This window comes from Nuphar pumila, chromosome 3 (genome assembly GCF_984573655.1).
Source record: "Nuphar pumila chromosome 3, dmNupPumi1.hap1.1, whole genome shotgun sequence".
NCBI classification, from domain to species: domain Eukaryota; kingdom Viridiplantae; phylum Streptophyta; class Magnoliopsida; order Nymphaeales; family Nymphaeaceae; genus Nuphar; species Nuphar pumila.
Genome location: NC_143251.1, coordinates 126,503,761 through 126,517,914, shown reverse-complemented (window position 1 = coordinate 126,517,914; position 14,154 = coordinate 126,503,761). Strand labels below are relative to the sequence as shown.

The following is a 14,154-nucleotide window of genomic DNA, read 5'->3' as shown; positions in this document are numbered from 1 at the left end:
TAAAAAATAGCATGGTTACCATCTTCTTCATTACTATCATCACCATCATCTTCATCATAGTCTGAATCTGCAGTGTCTGAATTTCTTGAGATATTCCTTTTGATCGCAATAGATCTTCCCAACGACCCACCCTTTGATAAACCCGATACATTTGTTGCTTTATATTGCAATTGATCACTCTGCTCTTCCCCATCCTGCTCATAATAATCATCAGATGACATCTCGTCTGCAGGTATATCAACAGGGCCCTTTTGAGAATCTTCCTGATCTTTAGACATATCAAAATCTTCCAACTCCAGATGATCCGCTCTCCCATCGGAAATATTATTTTCAGAACCATCTTCAGCCTTATAATCAGTACCCATGTTCTTTGAATCTCTTCCAGATTCAGATCCTTCCTGAGAAAAAGGAGCCTGATTGTCCTTCCAGAAAGAAGAGCCCCACTTTCCAACTAAAGCTGGTCTGCATCCTATTGGCTGAGAATTTTGTGTCAGACTGCCAACTGTACCTTCAGCAAATCCATTTTCAGGCCTGGCGGTGTCAAGTACCTCTTCCTCACTCGAGTATTCATCATCCACTTTTCCAACAGCATCCTTCTCACTAGAGCTTGCACCTGTTTCATCATTGCCTGATTGGCTAGGGAAACCTTCACCATTCCCACTATTAAGATCAAGCTCTTTTTCTTCCAGTAATTGGCGGGAAGACCCTGTTTCATTGGGATATTTTCTATAAAATGCCATCTTTCACGTGAAATTTTTGAAGTGGAGAATTTTGTACACTGAATGAAGTTCCCTTCTAGTTTATGGTATCCTAAAACTCCGCTGCAATAGGAGAATTGGATAAATTAAAAAAAGTAGTTAAGACTATCAAATCCATACATATAGCTTAAATAAATCAAAATAAAAACATAAATGTAGACTTCACTAAGTTCATTCCAACATAGCAAACTCTGTGACAAACTCAAGCTATGGCCAGTGAAAGACTACAAGTTAACCATCAAACACAAATATGCGCTGCTACACACAAGTAAAAAGAATTATTTCAAATAGTTGAAAAAGCCCACGGATTAACTGCCGAAGTAAAATACTGTATCAAGAAGACACGCTCATGAAAATAAAAGGAATGGGATCAAAGATCTCGAAGCATCCATAAATGGCAACTGCTTAGCAACATACATGCACAACTCTGAGGATGATAAGCTGCAATGACGTGAGATAAATAATTCACATAGGACTCTAAGCACCAACGTGAGATAAATAATTCACATAAGACCCTAAGCACTAAGCAGCTCGAGGAAAAGACACAATGCAATACTAAGAGAGAAGAAACGTCTCTTTCAAAATCTGAGAACTGAAATCAGCAGAACACAACTACCACCAGGATTCCTGAATGGCAGCTTGAAATTTCAAAGAAATCATAGCAGATTCTATATCAGAAGCAAAATTGAACACATACAACAATCTGCAGAGTTCAGAAAAGAGAAAAGAAAGCCCAAATCAACACTCCCGAATGATGGGCATCCCTCTATCATGAGGATAATGAGAGACAGTCATGCAACAGTTACCCCTTATCAAAATTACTCGGGACAAACACCAAACAACACCGATACACGAAATGGCACGAATCAGAACCATCTCTTACACACGTGGACACTGAATAAACTCGTTCTTCGACTGAGAATTACAGAAATAATTACAAAATCCACACTTCAAACATGGATAAACCATTTGGGCAGCAATAAAGAAATGATCAGATAATTGAATGAGACCATAAAAACCCAAAACAAGCCATGTTCCCCCATAGTGGAAAACAATGAGTACCAACGAGATCACCGGATCGAAGAAAACCGTGATCAGATCAACACTGGCAATTCCGATCAAAGTTTTCTCCCAAAACCCCTATGCCTAACACATGGAAGAAAAGAGAAAGAGGGTGCCCACAAAAGAAAAAACGCAACAAACCACAGTCAGGATCGAGCAACAGAAAAAAGCGAGAAGAAACACCATCGAATTAAGGAGAAGTAAAGAATAAGCAGAGCACCGAAAGGAATCGAATTGCGTACTGCGGACACGGCAGAGTGAGAGAGCAAAGTCCGGTGGGGCCAAAATGGCGCGGAGGAGACGAGCGGGATTGAGGAATCAGGGTAAATAACATGTGGGTGGTTTCAGAGGATGCAGGGCGGGTTAATCGCGGCGGTTTTCCGGTGGGTTTGGGTGGAGTTTGGCCGCCGGCGAGGGATGGGAGAGGTGGGGGTTCCGTCCTCCGTTCGACGACGTCCGGAGAATCGGATGGGAGACGTCGGGGAGAGAGAGAAAGAGGGGAGGGGGGACAACGATGAGAGAGAGAGAGAGAGTCCAGGCCTTTCTTCCACCCACAATGAGGCGTTATTGGAGAACCCACAAAAAGCCTATTACGTTGCCCGTCTCTCCTCTTCTTGGTCTCATTCTCTCTCTTCCCGGGTATCTTTCTCTCTCCTTTTCTTGGGTTCTCTCCCTTATTTGGCTCTCTTTTATCCCTCTTCTTCTTGGGCTCTCTTCTTGGGTTTCTTACTCTCTTCTTGTGCTCTCTCTCTCTCTTATCTCCTTTTTGGGTAAGCGACGGGAAAACGTATTTACTACTTTGGCCAAACTAAGCATGCTATTTCATGGGTTGGGTTCATGTCCCCCATTTAGGTCCGTTTGGATTTCGGTAGGGTGAAAGTGAAATAGCGAATCTTGGTCTATTTGGGGATGATCTTGATTGGTCTTAGAGAATAATCATAGTATTTCTTTCTTGGTTTTTTTTCCTTGCATTAGGTAACATTAATTGGTCCTAAACACGACAAGCTTTTGGCTTGTCCTACATTAGGGACATTGCCACTTAGGTGAAGCCTCCTTGGACCAAAACCATGTCATGCTTGAGTCAAGATGGCCCAAGGCTAGAACTTGAGGCTTGTTTTATTAGAGTTGTACGCAGCTAAAAGCAAGGAGTGACACTTCTTGGCATATTGTAGGTATCATCTTCATCACTTTAGGTATCGGTACTATGGCATTCAACCTAAACGAATTCAATTCCAATCAACCAGTAGTTGATAATCAAGGTTATGTTATTAACACCGACTAATATCATTAATTATGGTAACCTTGGTATGAATATGCATGAACATAATGCTAGCAACTTCCCTTTAGACGTAGCTGCTACAAATTGATAATTTTTTTGTCATTTCATACCACTCGTTGAAGCCACAATACTCAGCATTAGTGGTGCATCGAGAATAGCACGTCCATTTCCTTTAAAGTGTGTTACTGACTACTGTTAGTTTATTTGTATAATGGATTATATGTAGATTTGCAATTTCATGCTTTAACAATTGTTTCTTCATAGGTATTCATTAAGATTGGTCTATGGGATTGCGGATTGTTGGCATATTCTTAAAATCAAAACCGAGATGCAAATACATACCAGTAGATGTGACTTGCAGGTGCTCGACATTCTCCTCAACCTATCGATGCCCATGATGAGCCCAAGCCTTAGGTCGATAGTGAGCAGGACCCTAAACCCACTCGGAATTACCAGAATGTGGGCAATGGGTTTTTTGGCTGATAGCTCTCATCATACATACAGCACAACCCCCTCATTTTATAATAGGAGATAGTGAAGCAGGTTATATGCCCCCTCCCCTCCCACGGTTGTTAGCTACAGTGCGTGTTCAGGGGTCCGAATGAGCGCCACGTATATAAGCATGTGGGGCTCGTATCTCCGTGTGTATTGACATCACCCATCGTCAGAGTTGCAAAGACTTAAGTACCCTTTCCCACCATTTCCGCCAAGAAACGATTATTCAAGAAAAGAACAAAAATATCCTCCATCCAAAAAAGGAAAACGACGCTTTGAGATCCTCCATCTAGAAAAGTGAAACGTCGGTTCGAGAATGATGTTAACTCTTCAAAGTTCAAATGTTTCATTTTTTCCCTAAGCAGTAAACTTATGTAACTTCTGTTGTAATAGGAGCTCCTTTTGCCGTCGTCTACTCTCATCGGACCCTCCTTTGTCGTCGTCTGCTTCCGCTGGAGCACCCTTTGTCATTGTTTGCTGTCACCGGATCACCCTTTGTCGTCGTCTGCTGCCACCAGAGCATCCTTTACCGTCATCTGCATAGTGGCAACTTTGTTGCCACCATCGGCTGCGTCTACCTTCTCGGTGTTTCTCCTCCACTGTCGAATTACCAAAACCCCTATCGTTTCAGTGAGTTTCGTGTAAGGTTTCGTTATGCAAACAAATCAATTTGTAAATCTAAATGGTAAAGCTTACACTGGTTGTACTATTCATGCTAAATAACACATATTTTCATATTGAAATAAATCGACTTGTACCTATCTACCTTCTGAGCATCGAAAAATAATTAGCATGATTTGTTCTTATAAAGCAGCAACGATTTAATGAAATTACCATGATTTATACTTAAGTTTGATAAATCGTATAACAATGTTTACGTATGAAGCTCAAATGTTACAATGATGTGTACTTATGAAGGTTGTGATTTCTACAACGATTTGTAAGTTTGAAGCAGCAATGATTTATACATTTAAAGCAGTAATGATGTGTATTTATGAAGTTACTTTGATTTGTACTTAAGTTTGATAAATCTTACAATGATGTTTACTTATGAAGCCAAATATTACGATGATTTGTAATGTTAGTGATTGTTTAACGAATGGGATAATTTGCATTATTATATACTTGGGGGGCAGTTGTAACATATAATGATGTGGTTAAATTTATGTGTTGTGCAGGTTAGCAATGTCTAAAGCTCGTCAAATAAGAAATCTTTTGCGGTTCGATTTCATGAGAATTAATAAAATGATCTGTCAGTCCCATCTATTTGAGCGTTATGAAAGGTACCAAAATATAATGAAGATTGAGAATGTTAAAGAAAGGGATAAAGCTTTGGAATTGTATTATACGAAGGATTATTCATCAGATATTGAGGCTGAAAAGCAAAAGAAGTATGGGGAAGAACTAAAGATGAAGAAGAAGAAGGATGAGAAGAGAGAAATGCAAAGGAAGACGGAGGAGGAGAATGAAAAGCAAAGGCAAATGAAGAATGAGAGGGAGAGAGAAAGGCAAAGGAGGAGGAGAGGGAAAGGCAATTTAAGGAGTTAGAGAAGGAAAGGCAAATGATGAAGCAGAAATATTTTGAAAAGCAAAGGAAGATAAGGCAAATGAAGAAGGAGGAGGAGGAGAAGAGGGAAAGGCAATTGAAGAAGATGGCGGAGGAAGAGAAGGAAAGGCAAACGATAAAGATGGAAGAGAAAAGACAAAGAAAGAAGCATCAATATAAGAAAGAAAAGGAAAGGCGAAGGAAGGAGAAGGAAAAGGAAGACGAGAAAGAGAATGAAAGGCAAATGAAGGAGAAGGAGAACGAGGAAAAGAAGGAAAGGCAAAGGAATGAGAAGGAGGACAAGAAAGATAAGGAAAGAGAAAGAAAGAAGTAGGAGAAGGAAGAGAAGGAAAGAAAAAGGAAAAAGCATGAGGAGAAAGGGAAAGAATGAGAAAGGAAAAAATAGAAGGATGAAGAGAAGGAAAGGGAAAGGGAAAAGCAGGAGGAGGAAGAGAAGGAAAGGTAAAGGAAAAATCAGGAGGATGAAGAGAAGGAAATGAAAAGGAATGAAGTAATTGAAAAGCCGAGTAGAAAGCCGAAGGAGCGAAGGAAAGAAGAAGAAAGTCAGAGGATGAAGGGAGGGAATGAAGAGGAGAAAAGTGTGACCAAGGTACGTAAATTGATCATGTCTATCACGACTTACTGTGATAGTTATTACTATGTATAACGATTAATGTGATAGCAATTACTATGTATAGCGATTTCTGTAACGATTTACTGTGATAGCGATTACTATGTATAGTGATTTCTGTAACGATTACTGTGAACGATTTAGTGTTATAGGTATGATTATATATATTGATTACTATGTATAGCTAGTGTGTAATGATTATTATTTATAGCGATTACTGTGTACAACGATGTGTAGAAGTACAGATAGTATTATTTTTTATTTGATACGAATAATATGCTATTTTTTGTTACATGGAGGTCACAAGAGAAGTAGAGCACCAGGTGAAAAGCTCAGAGGGCGGTGTCAGTGGCCTGTAGTTCTATCGTGGTATGAACAACTAATGTATATCAGAAGGGTCGATTGCGAAATATGCACTTTGGTGGCTTTCTGGACCAACATTCTTTTGAAACGTGCTGAAACACCATGACCTACTTGGTAAAAAAGTAGAATAATAAGATGAATATATTCCAGTTTGATTCTTTTGATATCACCATGACCCTAGAAGATGTGGCACGAATTACGGACCTTAAGTGTCATGAAAGTGTTGTCCTATTACGAGATTCAAACTATACCGCAAGGGACAAGTGCATGGCCCCTCCAGGAATGTCAATGGAGGACTGAAGGCAATGTATTTATGGTGGAAGCAATTCCACATCGATGGAAGTTTATTCTTTTTGTAATAAATGAAAAAGTCGGTCCGCTACATATGCATCTGAAAGAGCTGACCAAGAGTTGGGCTACTTCCTTCTTTATTTTTTTGAACTTACTTTGTTTTCTGATTTGTCTGGTTCGAGAATAAGTTACCTATGGTTGCAATTCTTTGAATACTTAGATCAAATCGACAACTATGCATGGGGTGTTGCTATGCTCGCACACTTGTACAATCAACTTTACTGTGCGAGTAATGATATAAAAATAGTTGCAGGGTTTTGGCCATTTGTCCAGGTAATTGTTTGTTACATATTTTATACTTGTAAACTATGATAGTTGAAGGTTATAGTCTTACTAATAAATATAATTTTGTAGGCCTGGTTGTGGGAGCATATTGTTGCCTTCCATCCTCAGTGCAGTCCTGCTATTTATTGTTTTCCAAAATCGGCCAGTGGGCTAGAATAAATGTAAAGCAAGATAATGCTAAGTTCATTTTAGATGGTCTACAATTAAATGAGGTAAATGGGTTACAATCGTTTCAACATTTATTATTCATTAGTATAAATCGTTGAAATGTTTAGTATTCTTAAGTAATCATTTCTACAGAATTTTCACTTCGTTAGTACAAATCGTTCTAATGTTTAACATTCTTAAGTAATGATCGTTGCAGGATTTTGTATTTCTTAGTACAAATCGTTATTGCTTTAGCATTTAACTTTCATTAGTGTAAATCGTTGTAACCGTTAGCATTCTTAAGTAATGATCGTTTCAGAATTATGTATTCATTAGTACAAATCATTATCGTGTATAATCGTTAGCTTTCTTAAGGATCATTGCAGGATTATTTCTTTATTAGTATAAACCATTGTCGTTTTAGCATATAACATTTGTTATTGTAAATCGTTGTAATATGCAACATTCATAGTGTAAATCATTTTAATATAAAACTCTCACTAGTAACAATCATTGTAATATATTTAGCACTCGCTATTATAAATCATTTTAATATTTAGCATTCATTAGCTTGAATAATTATGTCTACACCTAAACCATATTCTCCAATGTACAGGTTTTGTGGAGACCGTATGAAGATGAGGAGGACGAGGACCAAAAGATTGTTGGTCAGGCTATAAGACTGTCTGGCTATGATATTTGGCTGCTTTGCAATTATGAAGCCGAGTTGCAGCATGATAGTCAAGTTCTCCTACAAGCTGGCTTGGGACAGTCTACCCCAAAGCAACCTGTGGAAGTAAGAAGAAAGATGAAAAGTGGTGGGGCCATGAACGTGAATTGGCACGATTGCTTCAGGGAACAATTGGATAGTTGGAACAAAGGAGGTGCTCGTGTCATATCGTATGATTATAAAGAACAACAATATGACCCCAACTATTTTATAAAATATTGAGAACCCATGCATCAAAAACTTGAGATTGAGAATAAGCAATGTAAAAATGTTGAGAACCCATGCGTCCCCCATCATGTCGTCTCCCAACATAGAAAACACGTCCACTGTGTCCTTCTGGCCACAACAATGATTCTCTCAGTTGTAGTACACGATGAGGAGCTAACACAACTCACAAAAAAGAAGGTAGTCTCCGCCATAAGGTTTTAAATACTGGAGAGAGAGAATCAGGAGTTACGGAAGCAATTAAGGAATTCGAGGAGACAATGTGATACACTGATAGAGATGATAACCAGTGTTTATAATAAGACCGAGAAAACCAAGAGGCCACCGAGGAAAGAGAGTCCACCAAAAAAAAGAAAGAGACCATCTAAGTCGTCATGTGCCATTGAATAAAAATTATATGATTTTTTTATCCTGATATTTATTTGTTGTAATTCTATAATTCTTTGTTGTAATTCTATAATTCTTTTTTGTAAAGTGACATTCTATAAATGTATATATTTTTTTTAAATAAGCATAACACACAAGTGTCACAGAACAAATTGTTAAAATGTTTGACCTTCATAAAAAAAAAATCAAAGAAGCGTTCAGTGTTGGGTACTGCGTAAATTATGAATTGCTTTTATGAGCTGTCTTTATATCGTGATTTATACAAACATTGATAAAAGGCTGAAACAATTTGTACGTATAAAGACTATATACTATCGCGATTTGCTACGTCATGATTTATACAACCATGCCACGAAAACCCATCAAATAATCAAACTAAATTCGTTTGAATATCCGATTGTGATTTGCCTTTACGAGCTTTGTCTAAGCGAAAGATACCTTTCATCGCCATTTACAAAATGATATTCATAAATGGCGGAAAAAAAAGTAAACAAATCGACCCGTTGTTTAGACTTAGTAAAGAACAAATGAAGTAACTTCAAAGATACAAACATCATTGTGTAAATCGCTCTTGGACAATATCTGGTATAACGATTCAGATACATTATATGTACAACGATTTGTCTATAAATCAACACGATGTTTAGACTTAGTAAACTATAAATCGAGTTAACTTCAACGATACATTACAACCACATTCATTTACAAAATATATGAGTATTTAGTTAAATGACCATCATCATCATCAAAGAAAACATACATCATCATCAACATCAACCCCACGTTGAAATAGTGATGTGCTTCAAAACAGACATCACCGAGAATGATAGAAGGCAAATCTATCTACTAATGGAGGTCCTAATGCAATCCCACTGCACCATTGAGATTATGTTGATTCTTAGAGACTCTAGTAATGGTGCACTCTTGAGAGTATGCTTCACCATCTTCAGCTCAGGCACTATCCCCTTGAAGGAGCCAATGGGCTACATATTTGTCATGAAGTATATCGAAGATTAAATAGATGTACATCAACATCACCCAATGTCTATCATGCAGAATATCTGTGCTTGCTCAGGTATGGCGGCAATGATTAAAGATGATTATGGTCGTTATATTCTGCGTAACCTTCGATAAACTTCACGACAAATACGCCACAATCGTATCTGTCATGAATATATCAATGTATACTCAGAAGATAATACCCATAATCATCATCGAAGATTATATAGATCTTTCTTCACACCCATAAGAAATACAAGGAGAAGAAGACAAAGGTGGAGGAGAAAAAAAAAGAAGAAGACGAAGTTGCGCTGTTGCAGAAAAGAAGAAGAAAGGTTAAATAGATTAGAGTTTTACATAGAACAGGGTTTTACACAGACCTATATTAGGGATTTACATAGAATATGGTTTTACACACATGTACACAAATCGACACGACGTTTAGACTTTGTAAAGCATATTAGGGTTTTCAAACTTGATAACTATTTAAGTAAAAGTTGCAAATCGCTATCACTGTTTTATAAAAGTGTTCTATCACGATCTGTATAACAACAAACATAAAGCGGAAATGACTTGTCCCATAGCAATTTGCGTTTATGAGCTTTTGAACGATATCCTATCACGATTTGCTTGTTGTAGGGTCTAGGGCTTAAGGTTTAGGGTTTCAGGTTGAGGTTTTAGGGTTTAGGGTTTAGGGTTTAGGGTTTTAGGGTTTAGAGGTTTAGGGTTTAGGGTTTAGGTTTTAGGGTTTAGGGTTTAGGGGTTTAGGGGTTTAGGGGTTTAAGGGTTTAAGGGTTTAAGGTTTAGGGTTTAGGGTTTAGGGTTTGGAGACAATGTTTAGAATAGATAAACTAAACGATTTTCTTATGGTGATTTACACAATTACTTCTAATAACGAATATTGGTAAACTACAAATATAGTTAACTTGATAAATAAAAACCGATGTAAAACCAAAATATTTAAGTTTTATAATATAACAATATATGTTTCCTATCACGATTTGTTGTTGTGAGCTTTGTCAATGTGAATGATATGTCATAAAAAACAATAAACAAATCAGTGCGATATTTAGACTTAGTAAACTATAAATGAAGACTTAGTTGCAAATCGATTTCACTGCAACAATAAGTGGTAAAGCTATTTGATTGATACATTCTATCGCGTTGATGAGTTTTGTAAAAGGCAGATGAAACGATGTTTGGTTAGGCAATTAATGTGCAATGCAATTAATTTGCATGCGGTTTTTAAAAATGGGCGGTAGGTAAAATGACATTTTCTTTATATATGAATGACATGTCACACAATGTCAGGAGGGTGTCGCTTCACTTTGCTTAGTGAGTAAGGAATAGACGAACCAATGTTTCCTTCATAAAAAACATGTTCGTGGGTCGAATATATAACTTGCTTCATCATAAAGGGGGTATCGATGTCGAGGAAGTAGACAATGACAGCTACACGACCGGCGATGGCGACGAAAGAGACGACGACAGCTACACGACCAACGATGGTGATTAGGCGTATATTGTCTAAACCTTGTGACGAGTTTCTTCAACATTTGCCTCTTTTATGTCGTATATTTGATTTGTGTTGTGTACTATAGAAATGAATCTCAATATCATTTATTGAATATTCTGCTAATGTCAGTGAAACATTCACAAAAAAGGTGCCCGAAAACTCTATGAAGAGCTCCAAGAGAACATCAATCGGATGAAATACGAATTTACAGAAGGAAACACTATCAATAATTTTATACGTATGAAACCATTATCAGTTTTATATTTACGTATGTCATGGGTATGTTTGTTAACACGTGCATATTTATTGCAAATAGATTATATTCGATTTTGTCACGTATATTTAAAGCAACGCAACAACCAACACTAGACGCCTCGTCACCCCTTATTTCATGGTATATCAGCTCTCTTATGTTTATTTTCTTTTTTTATTTACTCTTATTACTTCGTGTTTTAACCTCACTATTATCGCTGTTTCATTCAAAAGAGTTGCATCCGCCGATTGCCATACTCCATTGGATTTCAAGATGGACTACCATACTGAGATAACGATGATCACTGTGAAGACTTTTGGTCAAGTGAAAAGGTAAGTGAAGAAACCTCATGTCCAAGGTTTAGGCATAACAATCCTAACACGATCTGTACTATCAATTTGTAAGATATTATATCGATTTGCAGATATTGATTCCTACACTCTGGCAAACTGCTAAGCATTGGGTCTTATACGTGATGGATTTACGGAAAAAACAAATATGGTGCTACAACTCACTAGACTTTCCAACTGGTGTACACCGTGACATTTTGCATTTGGTAAATTTGCATCTATAAAGGTATTGTATCATGTACGATGGCCCAAATTTTACTTCCTTCTGCATTAACCACAAGTGGGATTCGTCAGAGATGTTTTAGGTGTCGACCTTGGCGAGTGAAGGTTTCATGAAGCATACGATGCTCATTTACAAAATAATGGCATTGATTATGGCGTATTTGTAATGAAGTATATTGAAGCAATATACAATGGACGAGAACCTAATTTCGACGTTGTATGCTCTTTATTATCCTCTATTATTGGGGACATAATTTATATATTGGTGTTACATTACCTTTTTGTTGCAGGATGATATACCTGGATTTCGCACAAAATTATATAAAAAATTGATGGAGTTTCTAATTGCAGAAGAGAAAAAAACTCAGCCAGCAAGAATATCTAGAAGGCAACGAACGACGCAACCCCCCAGAAGTAATATGATGTACATCAACTTCTAACAGATTTTGTAGACTATACAACCAAAATTTGTATATAAATTTTGTAAGACAGTGTATACAAATTATGTAAATCTTTCTGGGCTGAAATAAATAAAATTTTAATTTTACTAAACACACCAATAAGTTGGACTGTTATTTGTAGCAAAGGCAAATCGAACAATCGTTCAGAGTGGAAATTTTGATTTGTTGTTAGAGTCATCCTGCCATATTGATTAGGGTTTTAGACCTGGACAACGGGTCGGTTGGGTAGGATTTTAAATAAAATAAGGTTTTACACAGATATTAGGGTTTTACAAATATATCGATATCGTTGTTGCAGTAACTTTGTAAGTACAAATCGATGTCCTGATAATTATTTTAAAGATTCTATAATTCTTTGTTGTAATTCTATAATTCTTTTCTATAAAGTGACATTCTACAAGTTTTTTAGTGTAGCACACAAATGTCACTGAACAAATCGTTGTAATGATTGACGTTCGTAAATAAAAATCGAACACGCGTTTAGCGTTGTGTACTGTAAAAATGCCACTTATTTGCTTTTACGAGCCGTGTCCTATCACAATTTATAAATGATTGATAAACGTCTGCAATGATTTGCACAACATTGATAAATGGATGAAACAATTAGCATAAACATTGATAAACGACTGAAACAATTTGCACAAATATTGACCGTGCACTTTTACCATAATTTATACTCATGCACAATGCAATTTTCATCCAGTTGTGGCTAACATAGACGTCATTGTGTACATCATTATACCATCGCGATTTACACAATGACGTATGTCTTTTAGACAATGAGCTTTGTCTAAGTGAACGACATATACCATTGTGATTTACACAATGACATATGAAGGCTATGTGCTATCACGATTTGCTTTTACGGGCTATGTTTATGTCAATGATATTTCTTAATCGCTTTTACGGGCAATTGGGGCTTAGGTTTTAGGTTTAAGGATTTTGGGGTTTACTTCAACGATACAAATCGAGTTAACTTCTTAAATGCAAATCGATTTCGTTCATAAAGACAAACAAAGACATATTGTTCTCGTCGTAACTTCGTAACTACAAATCCACATGATTTACAACCACATTTATATACAAAAATATTAGTATTTAGTTATAATACATCATGACCAATGATTTGGCTTAGATACAATACATGACCATCATCATCAAAGAAAACAAATATCATCACCAGTATGAAACCCACGTCCAAAATAGTGATGTGCTTCTAATGCAATTCAGGTGCGGGAATGTGGAAAGCTATTTATGGGAGGACATTTTCATCGAACACATATTTATCTTTTAGAGACCCCCATTTTTACAGAAGAGATCACCAAAACATCTATAACGTTCATCGTTGAGTTCATTTCCTATTGCAAAGCGATTCTATGTGCAGTTGCGGATACATCCTCTCCAAGAAAATGAGCTCATTAGTAATGACAGCCCACTGCACCATTTTCCTTGGACTGAGGCTGATGGAGACTCTAGCAATGGTGCACCTTGACAATATGCTTCACAAACTTCAGCTCAGGCAATGTCCCCATGAAGAGTCGATGGGCTACATCATAAATTGCTTTTACGTATTTGTCATGAAATATATCAAAGACAAATACATAAAAGTGATTTATGATGCAGCCCATCAGCTCCTTCAAGAGGACAGTGCCTGAGCTAAAGTTTGTGAAACATATTGTCAGGAGTGCACCAATGCTAGAGTCTCTATCAACCTCGGTCCAAGGAAAATTGTGCAGTGGGCTGCCATTACTAACAAGCTCGTTTTCTTGGAGAGGATGTATCTGCAGTTGCACATAGAATCGCTTTGCAGTAGAAAATGAACTCGACGATGAACGATATAGATGTTTTGGTGATCTCTTATGTAAAAATGGGATTTTCTAAAAGATAGATATGCATTTGACAAAAATGTCGAAGAAGGAGAAGAAGAAGAAGACGAAGGCGGAGGAGAAAAAAGAAGAAAAAGTTGTGTTGCCGCATAAACGAGGAAGAGAGGTTAAATAGACTAGGGGTTTACACCTGGACAACGGGTCGGGTCGGGTAGGGTTTAATATATATCTATATTAGAGTTTTATATTTTGCAGGGTTTTACGCACG

At 37.1% G+C, this 14,154-nt stretch overlaps 1 protein-coding gene across 2 annotated transcripts in view; it reads right to left on the bottom strand.

The window, feature by feature from the left end:
• LOC149843677 (protein CHROMATIN REMODELING 5-like) overlaps positions 1–2,497 on the bottom strand; it is a 146,557-nt gene extending 144,060 nt beyond the window's left edge. The window contains exons 1-2 of one of the 2 annotated variants that reach the window (XM_090000014.1): positions 2,041–2,497; positions 20–821 (exon numbers count right to left, since the gene is read on the bottom strand). In XM_090000014.1, coding sequence (XP_089856140.1) covers positions 20–740 — 721 coding nt within the window. In that variant the 5' untranslated portion in view covers positions 741–821; positions 2,041–2,497. The remainder of the gene's footprint in view (positions 1–19; positions 822–2,040) is intronic. The other variant, XM_090000015.1, reaches the window with a different exon arrangement.
• Positions 2,498–14,154: the final 11,657 nt, after the last annotated feature.